This window comes from Ctenopharyngodon idella, chromosome 21 (assembly GCF_019924925.1).
Source record: "Ctenopharyngodon idella isolate HZGC_01 chromosome 21, HZGC01, whole genome shotgun sequence".
Lineage (NCBI taxonomy): Eukaryota > Metazoa > Chordata > Actinopteri > Cypriniformes > Xenocyprididae > Ctenopharyngodon > Ctenopharyngodon idella.
The window spans coordinates 17,943,722-17,960,346 of record NC_067240.1 but is presented as its reverse complement, the minus strand read 5'-3'; the positions used below and the strand labels follow the sequence as shown (position 1 = coordinate 17,960,346).

Here is a 16,625-nt window from a genome sequence, read left to right as displayed (position 1 = left end):
AACAGATTTGTTATCTATATATACTACATAATATTATATAATAATTTAATAATCTTTTCTCTCATATCATATTATATTATTTTATTTTATATTATATTTTATGCATAAAACAAGCAAAGATGATAACTGCACATTGACAGTTCTGTAATGACAACTCTCAGAGTGTTTGGCATGGTAATGAATATGACAATGTTAATATGTTTGGTCTTGGCGGAATAGATCTGCTACACTGCTTTTATTGCTGCTGCTGCAGAGCAAGTACGGGACTTGCTACTCCCAATACATACACAACGCTGCTGTGAGCATGTAAGACATGCTGCTGCTGTACAATAGAGCATACATGAACTACCCGCAGCAGATCTATACAGGTGGAGCTGGGGAAGGTGGAGTGTTTCTGAAAGTGCCCTGCAACTGCTACAGAAAATTGGCTACTGATACAGCAGGAACCAATCATCAGTGCCCTATAGATAATGATGTGATTGCAAGCAGTTTGAGTTAAAGGTAGGGTAGGCAATTAGTTTTATAATCACTTTTTGTTATACTGGTTGAAACTCTCTCCACATCCTGATAACAATCAATAATAGAAGTGGTCTAAATATTAAAACATGTACATATATCTTCTGTGGAAGTCTCAGGACCAAAAAATGTTCGTCCAGTCCGGTTTGACTGCAATAATGCAATGCCCTACCTGCCAGTTAACGTATGTATTTCCATATGAGTGATGCTGGCATGTGTTTATGGGTTGAACCTGTTATTTGTAGTCATTTGTTAGATAAACATGAGCTTTGATGGCTCTCATAGACTGACCACAATGACCTTGGACGTTTAGATTAGAATTATTTTAAATTAACACCCCAAAAAGTCCACATATATAAGCAGGGCCGTCACTAGGGTTTTTAGCGCCCTGGAATTCATATACTTTCCAATTCATTCCTTTAAAACACACAGAAAGGAAGAGAGATGAGCACAGTAATTTTCATGATGAATGTGATGTCTACCGCCCTCATGTGGCTGAGAGAAAAAACACAACCACTTCAGGTGAAAGAAATAATCATCCAGTGGACTGTGAGCAGTTTCAATGAGCCAAAATAAATATTATTAATAAATTAAATATGACCACATCTTAAAAGTATGTTAGAAACATTACATTTTAATTATTTAGAGGAGCATAAATGTAGACTACATTCTATCTGCTGTTTTATATATATATATATATATATATTACATTAAAGCTTACTTTATTCCTATTCTGCTGATTCTGAAATAGCCTACGTCTGGTAAATATATAGGAGAGCCAGGGGCTAGTTGTCACATGAAGTTGTCACAAGGGCTAAATCTCACTAACCATAAGGTTTGGAGAGAAAAAGTTCAATTACACAAATGCTTGTTTTCTTTAGCAATGGTTTTATGTTAGTTTCCAACATCAAACCTTAAGTTGGGCTCATTTGTTTGTGAATGTAGTCCTTCAAACTAAACCCCAACATCATAATTTTGTAAAGTTGTTGGATATATTTTTGATTAATTGATTATCTTTAGGACACAGACACTTTTCATTAATATCAGGTCAGAACTATTTGAACGTGTTTAATTGTAAAAATTGCTTTATTATACAAAATATACTTTGTATGTTTTATACTATATATATATATATATATATATATATATATATATATATATATGTATAAAGACATTTAGCATTACTTCAATGTTTGTGAGAATCTCAAGCCCTTATAACATCATAGAGAAAATAGAACGTTCGCGCGGGACTAAAAAGCGAGAAACTCATCTGCTCACTTTGTAGCGAGTAAGGAGTTGTGTTATCAACAGTGTTTACGGTGTGTTTGCAGTTGTTGATAGCGTTTTATCGTGTCGATTATGGGACAGCGACTATCTCGTAAAGAGAAATCGGAGGGAGGAGAGGAGTGCGTGCACGGGGTAAATCCCCGTACAGCACTGACACTCACCGACCACAAGGCGGAGCACCATCCTCGTCCTGACGAGACGCCTGTGGGTAACGGTGAGGGAGGCGGGCAGGAGAGAAAGGAGAGAGGGGGAGAGCAGTCAAAGAAGAAGAGGCAGAAAAAGAGAAGGTTTCGAAAGTTTGCCTCTTTTTTCACTTGTTTGTCTCGCCCCAAATCCACCGAAGCTCAGAGTGAGCAGGTAGAGCAGGGAGAGGTGGACCAGGACACTGATGAGCCCCCATCCAGGAGGTGTACTGATGGTAAATGACAAGAAATACATCAAAACGTCTCTTAGTCATTTACACACGATATAAATGCCACATTACAATCACACATTATAAAAAAAGCAGATCAATAACTTTCCACGACACGTGATAAATTCTTTAATATAGATGAAACATAGTTTGAAAACGTTTAATCGTTCAAGATGTAAAGTAACCAAAGTTTCCACTAAATTAAGAATTAATATGAGTATGCAGTATTTTATTTAGCTATATTATTTGATTAAAACAAGCGTTTGGTTGATATTCCTCTCTTTAGATCAGGCTTCTCTACAGGATGTCATCTGTACTGTGAAGGACAATGATCATCAGGAACCTCCTTCCAGTAGTCCTGAAGTCTCTCCTGCTGCCGAGGACCAGCAAGTGGAGGACGTCCAACCTCAAGATCAGGACAGTCCAGCCAGTCTGTCAGTGGGTGAAAGTCCACCACATCTGCTGAGACAGCTGGACTGTGACAAGATCATGAGGACCGAGGGTGACTTTACTGTCATAACCCTAAATAAAACACACACACCTTACAATATGTTATTTTATAATATATATATAATATATATGTATATTTAAATTGTATATTTTACATATTGCAAATGCAATAAGTAATATGAGATCATTAATAGTACAGGTATAATAATGATATGACAATAACAAACAATGTTAAAATAGTTTTAGAATAAGAAACATGTTACACTGTAGGACACTGCTTTATTAAATAGTCAGAAATGAAATTAACTAGAATGATTTTTTCTTGTAATAGACCACATTTGCTGGAAATACACCATCGGCAAGAAGATGGGGGAAGGAGGATTCGGCTCTGTTTTTGAAGGGGTCCGTTGCAAGGATGGCCTTGTGGTGGCTATGAAATTTACAGCAAAGACAGAGAACGAGCCGTACATCAGCCTTGTAAGTAAACTTCACTCTCTATGTTGTCTCTCTATCACACTGGGCTAAATCCTCATTTGAGAAACCACTTTTATCTAATTATTGTTAAAACTGTCTTTCTCTTAGCCTGACCATCCCAGACCAGTTCCCCTTGAGGTGGCCCTGACAGTCTTGGCCAATCAAGGCCCCAGCTGTCCCCACATCGTAAAGCTGCTAGATTGGCAGGACCATCCCAACCAGACCATCATGGTCTTAGAGCGGCCCATACCCTGTATGGACATGCACAGCTTTTGGGAGCATCACGGTGGCCTCTTCAGTGAGGAGTTGGCGCGTCATTTAATGCAGCAGGTGATAGACGCTGCTGCCGTCTGCTGTTCCCGGGGGGTCTTTCACCGGGACATCAAGATGCCGAACCTCCTGGTCAACACAGAGACCCTCGAGGTTAAATTGATTGATTTTGGCTGTGGGGACCTCCTGAGAAGCTCACCCTACCTCACCTACAGTGGTATGTATTATCTTTCACACATGTAGTTAGGGACTTAAACTCTAGTAACCAGTTACACCATGTCTCAGACGGGACATGGCAAGATATTAACAACACACTAAACAACATTCTCAGAAGAAGAAAAGCCAATCATAATATTATTTTTGTTGACTAAAATTAAATGCCATTTCAGTCAGAGTAAAGTGAGAAAACACAGTGGTAAAGCAAACTTAGAGATGTGACAAACTCTTTCCTCCAGGGACAGCAAGGTACTGCCCTCCTGAATATTTTAAGAAGGGCGAGTACCATGCGAAGCAGGCAACGGTGTGGTCGCTGGGGGTGCTGCTGTTTGCCATGATCACCAGCCTTTATCCAGACAGCAGCGATATAAATTTGATAGATGCAGATATCTGGTTCCAGCCGGGCTTCTCAGATGGTGAGAATTTCATTACAAAAAAGAAAGACAATGAAACTCTTAAACATGCAAAACAGAGAAAGCAAATACGTTCTTATGAATAATGCAGGAATCTCCCCCAGTTTTACAGCTAAAAGAACAAGTGTAGAGTTGAAGGTAATAATCAGACATCTCTACATCTTTCTTTACAGAATGCTGCCGTTTTATTCGGGGTTGTCTGAAGAGCGAGCCAGAGGAGAGGCTTCATCTGGAGGAGATGCTCTTCCATGACTGGTTCAAGGTACTGAGTCTAAGAGAAGCTAAATCATTAAAGATATAATGACATTTGTTTTTTGTTTTGGTTGGGCTTAATTATCTGAATATAGACATCAGCTTCCTTGCGTTGCCTTTCAATACCTGCTGCAACTGTCATAAATCTATCCTTATCCACTGCACAGATGACAAGTTGTATTCTTATACCTTATGAACTATGTTTCTCTAATGTGTACAATTTCTAATTGTGTTCCAGGTCACCCTGTAGGTCATTGAGAAGAGGGTCAGCCTTGCGTCTGGCGGGCTGACATGGGTGGCCCCTCCATCTGTCCAGCCTTTGCGTCTTGCGGGGCTGGCATGGGTGGCCCTTCCATCCCTCCAGCCTTTGCGTCTTGCGGGGCTGGCCCCTCCATCCGTCCAGCCTTTGCGTCTTGCGGGGCTGGCATGGGTGGCCCTTCCATCCCTCCAGCCTTTGCGTCTTGCGGGGCTGGCCCCTCCATCCGTCCAGCCTTTGCGTCTTGCGGGGCTGGCATGGGTGGCCCTTCCATCCCTCCAGCCTTTGCGTCTTGCGGGGCTGGCCCCTCCATCCGTCCAGCCTTTGCGTCTTGCGGGGCTGGCATGGGTGGCCCTTCCATCCCTCCAGCCTTTGCGTCTTGCGGGGCTGGCCCCTCCATCCCTCCAGCCTTTGCGTCTTGCGGGCTGGCCCCTCCATCCCTCCAGCCTTTGCGTCTTGCGGGGCTGGCATGGGTGGCCCCTCCATCCCTCCAGCCTTTGCGTCTTGCGAGGCTGGCAGGCCTTGGTTGCGTCTGGCGCCTTGGTTGCTACGGATCCACAGCTCTGTGTCATTGCAGCCCCAGTTGCAAAGCTTCCCAGAGGTCCCTGACATGACCCACAGGGTCACACTGATGCCCGTCATGTTCGCCTCAAAGATTCATGCCAAGACTGGCAAGCAGCGATGGCCGCCCACTGTTCCCTGTCATAGCCTCAGTCAGAGCTGGTGTCTAAGGCTCCAGTCCCAGAGCTCCTCTCTCAACCTCCCTGGTCACAGAAGTTCCTGCTAGCTGCTCTGGTTCAAAAGGTTTCTGTCTTCACAGCATTAGAGGATCCTTTTACAACCACATTAAACTACAATGTTTGTGAAAATAAACACAAAATGTGTTATTTTATTTTGAGAAAACAATATGATAATCTGGATATAAACTATTCCTATTATTCTTCAGTATTAGAGAGGTTAAGCCTTTCGTTGTGCCGGTTTATTTTTATCACTTCACCAGTCGAGAGTGTGGCAATTCACATAATAAACTCAGGTAAGTAGAGCCAGGTAAGTAGAGAAGGTCAGATACACCATTTATTATTGTAACCATCCTTTTGAAAGCTTTTCTGATGTCATCTTTCCAGGAATGTAATATGAACATTGCTCAAAGTAACATTTATCTTTAGCAACACTGAAAGTGAACAGCACATAGCAGGCACATATCGGTATAAATATAAATATTGGTACAATACGCATCACATGACTAAACATGCAGCATCGTTTTCAAATACCTCTGAGTCCACACTATAATGCGAAAATGGCATTGTCAAATTTATTTACTTGCCATATACAAAAGCTATATACAAAAAACCAAAAACAACATTTTTTTATATAAATAGTTTTTTTAATCTCAAAACCTTATAATTACTAAGGTATTCAGTATCTCACTTTTTGCCTTATACTTGACATTAGACATAAATGCTTTTTTTAATCTGAAAAAAGAGAAACACAAAAAGTGACATTTACTATTGACGATCGAGTCCTGTTTAATATGAGTGCATGGCAGATATAATGATATTTTTTATGTGCAGTGCACCAATTCATGTAATAAACATAATGTGTGATCTGTACACTGACCATCAGTAGAGGCAAATTCATTCACATTCAGTCAACATTATAAATATATAAAACAAGTATGCAGCCTCCAGTCTCCAGTGCACTATGAATGAGTGAAATCAAACTCCATCTTTGATCCCCAGCAAATCTCTGCTAAGTTCTTGGTCCTCATTGTCCACTATAGTGCTGTGAACTGAAGAGATCTGAGGAGAATCCGTATCTGCACAGAAGAGAGGTGAACCTTACAGTAGCACATTTACGGTTTCATATATTTGAATAATGTCAAATGGGATGCTATTTTCTTGATATCAGTCACACACACACACACACACACACACAAAGGAAATGCATGTACTTACTGTTTTCTGTGTTTATTGTCCTCACAGAGACAAGGGTGATGCTCTCTTTCTCACAGCTGCTGCTCACGTTGCTTGATCAAAATTAAGATAGTAGCTTAAATGTATGATATGGTACAAGTTTTCTAAATATGGTACATACTATTATATAATATTTTATTAATCTTTTTTTCTTATATACATAAAACAAGCAATGATGATAACTGCACATTTACAGTTCTGTCATGACAACTCTTAGAATGTTCGGCATGATAATGAATATAACAATGTTGATATGTTTGATCTTGGCAGATCTGCTATGCTGCTGCTGCAGAGCAAGTACAGGACTTGCTACTGCCAGTACACACAACATGCTGCTGTGAGCAAGACAAACATGCTGCTGCTGTACAATATAGCATACATGAATTACCCGTAGTAGATCTATACAGGTGGAGCTGGGGAAGGTGGAGGGTTTCTGAAAGCGCACTGCAACAGCTACAGAAGATGCTGACCAAGTATTTGAAGGTTGAGCAGCGAGCACATTGGCTACTGATACAGCAGGAACCAATTAGCTATGCCCTAAAGAAAATGATGTGACTCCAAGCAGGTTGAGTTAAGGACCTATTAGCCTGCGCCATCTAGAGTTTCATGACAGAACTTTGCATTTATGTGTTTGTCCTTACCTGTCCAATACCACAGAGTCATAGCTTTTAATACCTATTAAAAACAAAACAAAACTGATTTTAAGCTCGTAGCCATGCATACTTTGAAAAGTAATCTTCAAAATGACAGATTGAGAGAGAAACCCACCCTTGTGCTGCCTGGTATTTTTACACCGTCCCCTGAGGTTGATAGCGGTCACCAAGATCACCATGACAACAATTAAAATGAGTATAAGGCTCATCACACCTGTAATTGCAGACAGGAAATATTTTAGCACAGGAAATAATGTGCATAATGAGAGTATCAGTATAAAACCTACCAAAGGCGAGCAAAGTGAGACTGCTGTCTGGTGCTTGTGAAGGTGTTGCCGTTATTTCTGGCATGCTGATGTTTGAATTAACTGTTGTTGAAGTCATCGGACGTTCATAAGCACCCACTGCACATAGAAATAATCGTTTAATGTAGTCTAAAATGGAAAATGCTTGACTTTACTGTACAATATGACCAATTCTTCAACATACAGCTCAAATAAGGAATACAATCTTTTTTCCCATAGGCCTACATTTGAAATATAAAATACACTGTCATCCACTTCCACTGATTTTGAACCCAGGGATTCAACCATCCAGCTAACGGAACATGGCTACTTTGGCTAACGTTTTGGCAAGATTCTCTCCAAGTAATAATGAACAAACATTCATTGTTATCTGGTCTTTAATAATGCTCTCAAAACATGAGCACATAAATTGGATGTTCATCTAACATTTAAATGTTATTGTTTCAGAATGTTCAGAGAAAATTCAAAAGTAACTTTAGTTCACAACAAAAAGAACTTTATTAGTAGATAAGCACGATTACAAACAACCATGAAAAGTCAAAATCTTCTCCCATGTTCTGAATATTCTAATTAAAAGCAGTTAATAATCAGTGGTGTAATGTAACTAAGTAATAATACTTCGTTACAGTACTTGAGTATTTTTTTTGGGAGAATCTGTACTTAAGTTTTTATATTTCTGTCAACTTTTACTTTTACTCCACTACATTTCCTAAATAAAATGTATACTTTTACTCCGATACATTTTCCCAAAGCATTTTCGTTACTTACTACAAAATAAAGTCGGAGGAACACAGACTGCAAGCAAGCCTGTGCAAACAAGTGCTCGCACAACCACAGTTGATTTCATTTTCCGGTTTGCGTCCGTTGCTGGAGCGGCTGATAAGAGTGCGCTGTCATTATACAGTACGAGAGCAGCCTCTAGAGGCGAAATAAAAACCATCACATGACACCTCGTAGAGTTTGTTTTGACACCAAACTCTACCTGCGCAACCTGTCAAAACGCGCAACCTGTTTTGACAGGTTGCGCGTTGCACAGAGCGGGACACTTCAAAAACGGATTTAAAACAGACAACAAAACGGTATGTTATACAGTGTACACTACAGTACATGTTTTCATATCACTATAAAGTAATTAGTTTGTTGACTAGATGCTGCATTAGTGGAGAACAGTAGTATGTTTGCCGTCGAGGCTGAAAGGATGCTAACATTAGTAGTACCTCAAGCGGTTAAAACAATGTGATAAAAACACCAACTGTTTAATGTCACGATTGTTACCATTCATTTGCATTAGTTTATATCAATTTGTTCGCTTTTATGCATTCGTTATCCAGCGAAGTTGCATATTTAAACTGTATCCTTCCTCATCATGCAGGACAGAAACATAACAAATCAGAAATGTGTTCCATTTGTTCTTTTTTTTTTTTTTATCGGCACTGTAGCACATATTGATTATAATCATCAAGTTTTCTAAAATAGAGCCAAATAACGTGTTAAAGTATACATATAACCTATGCTATGCCTTTGTGTGTAAAGATGGCAATTTTTAAGCATGACTGTTTGGATTTATATGAAATGGTAACACTTTACAATAAGAGTATTGTAACATTAAATAAGGTTAATAAAAGTATTGTTCATTGTTAATTTCAACATTAACATTTTAATGTTGTCTCTTACATTAGTTATAATGCACTATGAATTAACATGAATGATCAATGTATAATTAAAGGGTTAGTTCACCCAAAAATGAAAATTCTGTCATTAATTACTCACCCTCGTGCCGTTTTACACCCGTAAGACCTTCGTTGATCTTCGGAACACAAATTAAGATATTTTTGTTTAAATCCGATGGCTCCGTGAGGCCTACATAGGGAGCAATGACATCTCTCAATATCCATAAAGGTACTAAAAACATATTTAAATCAGTTCATGTGAGTACAGTGGTTCAATATTAATATTATAAAGCGACGAGAATATTTTTGGTGCGCCAAAAAAACAAACAAAATAACGACTTATTTAGTGATGGCCGATTTTAAAACACTGCTCCAGGAAGATTCGGAGTGTAATGAATCAGCGTGTCGAATCATGATTCGGATCGCGTGTCAAACCGCCAAACTGCTATAATCACGTGACTTTGGCGCTCCGAACTGCGGATTCGACACGCTGATTCATTATGCTCCGAAGCTTCCTGAAGCAGTGTTTTGAAATCACTAAATAATTCGTTATTTTGTTTTTTTTTGGCGCACCAAAAATATTATCGTCGCTTTATAATATTAATATTGAACCACTGTACTCACATGAACATGAATGTTTTTAGTACCTTTATGGATCTTGAGATGTATGTAGGCCTCACGGAGCCATCGGATTTAAACAAAAATATCTCAATTTGCGTTCCGAAGATTAATGAAGGTCTTACGGGTGTGGAACGGCATGAGCGTAAGTAATAAATGACAGAAATGTTCATTTTTGGGTGAACTAACCCTTTAATACATTAGTACTTTTTATATTTAAAACTTACAATAAACATTTTGCCTTTTTTTTATTCAAAGAAAACAAAATGAAAGAAAGTTAAAACTGAACACAATCTTGCTGCTCAAACTGTGTACAGAACAATTTTTTTTTTTTTGCTCCTTTTGTATTTTACATTTACTTGTACTTTTACTTTCAATACTTAAGTACATTTAATATAAAAAAATATATATATACCTTTCGCACTTAATTACAAAAAATATCACATACTTTAAAACTTTTACTCAAGTAATATTCTAAACAGTGACTTGAACTTCTACCAAAGTCATTTTCTGGTAAGATATCTATACTTTTACTCAAGTATCATGGCTTTCAAGTACTTTATCCACCACTGTTAATAATTACTACCTGGTGTGCTGATTGAAGAAGAGAGGCTGGATCCATCAGTACCTGGAGAAACAGTGGTACAGGTACAATGTGTGAGCTGAATGCGCAGTGCTGCTATGTGCAAACTATACAGTATATTTACATCATCTGAAGTTATATTTGTGCCTTACCTGTGCGCCTAGAAGATAAAGGAGCAGTGGTTGTGCTCACGGTTGTTGAGGTGTGGTTGGTCATCATGACATCCTCATGTTTAGATGAAACAGTAGAAGACACTGTTTTGTCTGTTTGGACTGCTGAAATAAAATTAAGACTGATAGATTTAAATCAAGATAGGGATGAATATCATTTACAAGCAAACTGAGAATATACAGAAGGGTCTGATACCTATATTTTTTAAATTTTCCTTTCTAAAAAGTATACAATAGTATAGTACCTCAAAGGTACACATTAGCAGTGTTGGGAATGTTACTTTGGAAATGTAATAGGTTACAGATTACAAGTTACCCTATTTAAAATAGTAATAAGTAGTATAACTGTTTCAATTACTTTATTAAAGTAATGTAACTGATTACTTTTTGATTACTTTTCTAAATTTCTAACAAATGATTTCAACTGTTAATAATTTTCAAACATTTAAACCAGGCAGCGTTAACCTTATAGTAATACTCAACACTGATTACTGTCAGACTTTTAAACTCCTTCATCACTTGAATTAAGATTATAATAATTTAATTTTAAAGCACAGCCACCTCAAAATCAGACTTCAGCACCTTTTTTTACTTTGAGATTGTTCTGAGGTTAAATACAGATTTAGTTTGATAGCTATGATACTGTTTTTGAAATCAAAGCTTTGCATAGCTATGACAGGAAACACTGGCATCTAACGATGCCTTGGAAAAAAAACAATTCATCTTAAAAAATAAAGCATACACATAAACTCAAATAGGAAATAAAATAGTTATTGAAAAGCATGTGTCCTATTCTGTGTCTTAAACTCCTGAAACAATGGTGTCTCATATTTTAGAGCAGTCAGTGCAATTTGGGAAAGAAATCAATTAAACAAATTAATATTATTCAACATATCCTAGCTTATTACAGAAAATATTCAGTCAGATGTAACCCCCTTTGTAATTGTTAACATTTTCATAAGTAACTAATTTAATTACAAATTTTTTCTCAGTAACCGTAATGGATTACAGTTACATTTATTTTGTAATTAAATTACATAACTCCATTACATGTACTGTAAGTTACTCCCAAAAACTGTGAATACGCTCTTATAATTTTCATAACATTTCTTGTGATAACCTCACACACACAGCAAAATCTCCAGAGTTAAATCAACTCTGCTCAGAGAACATATGGCCCCTCTCTACATAGCGTTAAAATAACTCTGAAGCAGAGTTAAAGTTAATGAGATAATATGCTTTTTGTGGAGTTGTTTATTCAGATCTTGAGACATTTAATGTCTTTTATCTTCAGTTAATTTCTTCTAAGGCTGTGGCTGGAAGTCACTTGTAGTTATTGTATTTCTCTTCAGTGATTCTGTTTGTTAACAGCAGGTGTTCATCACTAATGCTCAATCATAACTTAATTAATCACTTAATTATCTCATTAACTTTAACTCTGCTTCAGTGTTACTTTAACACTATATAGAGAGGGACCATATGTAATCTGAGCATAGTTGATTTAACTCTGGGGATTTTGCTGTGCAGTTCACAGAAAGAACTACAATAGTAGATAAGCAAGATTACAAACAACCACGAAAAGTCAAAATCTTCTCCCATGGTGAATATTCTAATTAAAAGCAGTTAATAATTATGACCTGGTGTGCTTGAAGAAGAGAGGCTGGATCCATCAGTACCGCCTGGAGAAACAGTGGTACAGGTACAATGTGTGAGCTGAATGAGCAGTGCTGCTATGTGCAAACTATACAGTATATTTACATCATCTGAAGTTATATTTGTGCCTTACCTGTGTGTCTGGAAGATAAAGGAGCAGTGGTTATGCTCACGGTTGTTGAGGTGTGGTTGGTCATCATGACATCCTCATGTTGAGATGAAACAGTAGAAGACACTGTTTTGTCTGTTTGGACTGCTGAAATAAAATTAAGATACATTTAAATCAAGATAGGGATGAATATCATTTAGGCCTACAAGCAAACTGAGAATATACAGAAGGGTCTGAGCCCGAATCTGAGACTATAATGAAAATCTGGGATTCAACATTTTATTTAATCCTGGAAATAAACAGAACAGAGCAATGGGCTGAAATATAAGGACTTTTATGCCCAATATATATAAGCAATTTTATTTGTATCTTTTATAAATTACTATACATGCTGAAGGACAGTGATGGGTAGTAACTGATTACATGTAATCTGGATTACATAATCAGATTCCAAAAAATAAGTACTTGTAATTAGATTATATTACATTTTAAAATACTCACAATCAGACTACAGTTACTTTTTTATTGATTACATGATTAGTACATGTTATTCTCACAATGGTAGTTATTTATGTATAAATCATTGATTCTCCCTACTACTACTTTTTAAATCTTTTTTTATCTTTTATCTGGCCCACACACACATACGCTCTAGCCTCTGAGTCTGCTCCAGTCTCTGCTCCAGCCCCTAAGTCCGCTCCAGTATGTTCTCCAGAGTCCGCTCCAGTATGTTTTCCAGTATGTTCTCCAGAGTCCGCTCCAGTATGTTTTCCAGTATGTTCTCCAGAGTCCGCTCCAGTATGTTTTCCAGTATGTTCTCCAGAGTCCGCTCCAGTATGTTCTCCAGAGTCCGCTCCAGTATGTTTTCCAGTATGTTCTCCAGAGTCCGCTCCAGTATGTTCTCCAGAGTCCGCTCCAGTATGTTCTCCAGAGTCCGCTCCAGTATGTTCTCCAGTGTCCGCTCCAGTATGTTCTCCAGAGTCCGCTCCAGTATGTTCTCCATTATGTTCTCCAGAGTCCGCTCCAGTATGTTCTCCATTATGTTCTCCAGAGTCCGCTCCAGTATGTTCTCCAGAGTCCGCTCCAGTATGTTCTCCAGAGTCCGCTCCAGTATGTTCTCCATTATGTTCTCCAGAGTCCGCTCCAGTATGTTCTCCAGAGTCCGCTCCAGTATGTTCTCCAGAGTCCGCTCCAGTATGTTCTCCAGAGTCCGCTCCAGTATGTTCTCCAGAGTCTGCTCCAGTATGTTCTCCAGAGTCCGCTCCAGTATGTTCTCCAGTATGTTCTCCAGAGTCCGCTCCAGTATGTTCTCCAGTATGTTCTCCAGAGTCCGCTCCAGTATGTTCTCCAGAGTCCGCTCCAGTATGTTCTCCAGAGTCCGCTCCAGTATGTTCTCCATTATGTTCTCCAGAGTCCGCTCCAGTATGTTGCTCCAGTATGTTCTCCAGAGTCAGCTACAGAATGCTCTCCAGTGTCTGCTTCAGCCCCAGAGCTCAGCCCAGAGAGCATTGCACTATCCATAATGGCCCTGGCAGTGTGTGTCTGGGCCACACACACATCCGCTTCAGCCCCTGAGCCCGCTCCAGTGTCGGCTCCAGTCCCTGAGCCCGCTCCAGAGTCCGCTCTAGCCCCTGTGCCCATTACAGAGTCTACTCCAGCCCCTGAGCCCGCTCCAGAGTCTGCTCCAGCCCCTGAGCCCGCTCCAGAGTCCGCTCCAGCCCCTAAGTCCACTCCAGAGTCCGCTCCAGCCCCTGAGTCCGCTTCAGAGTCTGCTCCAGCCCCTGAGACCGTTACAGAGTTTGCTCCAGCCCGAGACTGTTAGAGTCCGCTCCAGCCCCTGAGACTGTTACAGAGTCCGCTCCAGCCTCTGAGCCCGCTCCAGAGTCCGCTCCAGCCCCTGAGCCCACTTCAGAGTCCGCTCCATCCCCTGAGACCGTTACAGAGTTTGCTCCAGCCCGAGACTGTTACAGAGTCTGCTCCAGCCCCTGAGCCCGCTCCAGAGTCCGCTCCAGCCTCTGAGCCCACTCCAGATTCCGCTTCAGCTCCTGAGTCCGCTCCAGCCCCTGAGCCCATTACATAGTCTGCTTCAGCCCCTGGCTATACATCCCCAGCTATAGTGGCCGAGCCAAGCTCCAATGGCAAGACCATGGAGGCCGACCCTCCCTGCATCCCTGAACAGCTGCCGCCTTCCTGGCCCCCAAACTGCCAGCACCGCCATGGGCCTTTGAACTACCGTTACCAATCATCATCTGCCTATTTAAGCCCTGAGTTCTCATCAGTCCTATGTCCGTTCTCGTTTGGTAATAGTTGTTGTGTTTTCATTCTCTCCTGAGTTTCTCCTGTGTGATTGAAGTCTATTCCTAGTATCCTTTGTCTTTGAATGTAGTATTTAATGCACTTCATGTTGTTGATAACAAAGAATTTAATATATTTTCTTTCTTTTTGTATTTTTATATCAATATGGTACAAGATTATCCTATTCAAATCAATGTGATAAATGAGTTAGGTCAAAAGTAATCAGATTAATATTACCTTAAATGTGTAATGTAACAGATTACGTTACTACAATTTTTATCATGTAATTTGGAATCTGTAACTTATTACAATTTGTAGGTAATCTACCCAGCACTGCTGAAGGAATAATGACATCTTGCGCTTAATGTGTAATTGGTTCATATGAAGTACCATCACAGATACATTTAGAAAGCATGTTATTGAACATTAACCTATGACTATTATCTAAACAATGGTAAAATTGTGATTTGTAATTCTTTAATATATGTTCAAACATCTTTAATATGGTAAATTCTTGTTTAGATTGAAAATGTTGTTACTGAGATTTATAGTCCCACCTGTTTTTGAATCAACAGACCATGGAGATGAAGCAGTTGTGTCTGGAAGGGCCGTACTTGTGAGGTTTGTGTCATTTCCTGTGCAGGTCCCATGGAAAACATACATTTTAAAATAGATATACAGTCAAACCAAAAATTATTCAGACATTTTTGATATTTTTACTAGTGGGTACAGGACACTATAGTTCATTTATGTAAGTGAGGATAGCAAAATAAAGTAAACTGTGACATATTACACCCAAAAATTCTTCATACAGTGGACTACCAGTAAAATTGATACTACCAAAAATTATTCAGACACTTTGACCTGACCATGTTTTACAAGTGTTATCTGACATAATTAAGATTATTTTTTTCTGATACAGTTTAACTCTGAGATCTTGTCATATTTTATTACCATTTTTTTTAAACTATAGTGAATAAACTGTATTAATGAATGAAATGTTCAAGGTGTCTGAATAAATTTTGGTTTGACTATATATATATGTATATAAAATGGCAATAAAAAGATTTTGAGCACTAAAGGTAGACTTTGCCTAAGTGCCTAAATGCTTTTGGGGGTCACTGTACGTGGTCAGTCACTATTTCAACTTAAGATAGACAACTCATAATCAAAGTTTGGCCACTAACAAGATATAAGCAATTTTTAAGTAACACCCACCCACACATTTAAATTGGCTTCTGACTGACTTACCTGCTGAGATGACGGATGAAGACGCAATCGTAAGAATGAGAAGAAAGAGGAGCAGCTCCATCGCTCAATCCAGATGGGTTTTACTCTCATCCGTCTACACGGAACCAGCCGTATGTATCCCAGATATCGGATATAATTACGATAATTAAATGTGTATAAAAACGACAAAGCAGAAGAACACTATGGAAATGTTCTTGGGCAAGTGACTTTGGCTGAAGTATGAACCAGTATGTCTAAATCTGTTTCCTGTTGTGTATAATAAGAACACATGAGGGAGAGCACATAGTAGTACAAAGCCCTGCTGAGAAGCGTATGTATGGGTGTGTGTCAGTGGGCGCTGAGCTCTGGTTTCAGTGACTGTGGAAGTTTCCTGTGGAAGAATAGCAGGAAACAGGTGGAATGAACTCATGGAAAAAAGCTCATCAGAAACTTAGCAGATAAACCTCATGCATACTATGGTCTTTGCATTTCTTAACATTAAAGGGTTAGTTCACCCAAAAATGAAAATAATGTCATTAATTACTCACCCTCATGTCGTTCCACACCCGAACCTTTGTTCATCTTCGGAACACAAATTAAGATATTTTTGATGAAATCCGATGACTCAGTGAGGCCTCTATTGCCAGCAATGTCACTGAACCTCTCAAGATCCAGAAAGGTACTAAAGACATATTTAAAACAGTTCATGTGACTACAGTGGTTCAACCTTAATATTATAAAGCGATGAGAATAGTTTTTTTGCGGTAAAAAAACAAAATAACTTTTCAACAGTATCTAGTGACGGCCGATTTCAAAACAC

The 16,625-nt window shown here is 39.0% G+C and overlaps 2 protein-coding genes across 5 annotated transcripts; one reads left to right on the top strand and one right to left on the bottom strand.

Moving 5' to 3' along the window:
* The first annotated feature begins 1,875 nt into the window (after positions 1-1,875).
* On the top strand, positions 1,876-4,540 carry LOC127504344 (serine/threonine-protein kinase pim-2-like). Its single transcript, XM_051878887.1, has 7 exons — positions 1,876-2,221; positions 2,502-2,717; positions 2,997-3,142; positions 3,248-3,626; positions 3,865-4,041; positions 4,212-4,300; positions 4,529-4,540. Exons 1-7 carry the CDS (start codon positions 1,876-1,878, stop codon positions 4,538-4,540), a joined length of 1,365 nt encoding a protein of 454 aa, XP_051734847.1.
* Positions 4,541-5,602: 1,062 nt separating this feature from the next.
* Positions 5,603-16,155, bottom strand: ecscr (endothelial cell surface expressed chemotaxis and apoptosis regulator). 4 transcript variants are annotated; one of them, XM_051878770.1, is made up of 11 exons: positions 15,827-16,155; positions 15,133-15,210; positions 12,305-12,427; positions 12,156-12,197; positions 10,501-10,623; positions 10,352-10,393; positions 7,460-7,576; positions 7,288-7,386; positions 7,161-7,194; positions 6,502-6,572; positions 5,603-6,362 (listed from the first exon to the last, which is right to left on the bottom strand). In XM_051878770.1, the coding sequence occupies exons 1-11, from the start codon at positions 15,885-15,887 to the stop codon at positions 6,262-6,264; spliced, it is 891 nt and encodes a 296-aa protein (XP_051734730.1). In that variant the 5' UTR covers positions 15,888-16,155; the 3' UTR covers positions 5,603-6,261. The 4 variants fall into 4 exon arrangements, with proteins under 4 accessions (XP_051734730.1, XP_051734731.1, XP_051734732.1 ...); XM_051878771.1 differs by having other exon boundaries at positions 10,501-10,620; XM_051878772.1 differs by having other exon boundaries at positions 12,305-12,424.
* Between the last annotated feature and the right edge of the window lie 470 nt (positions 16,156-16,625).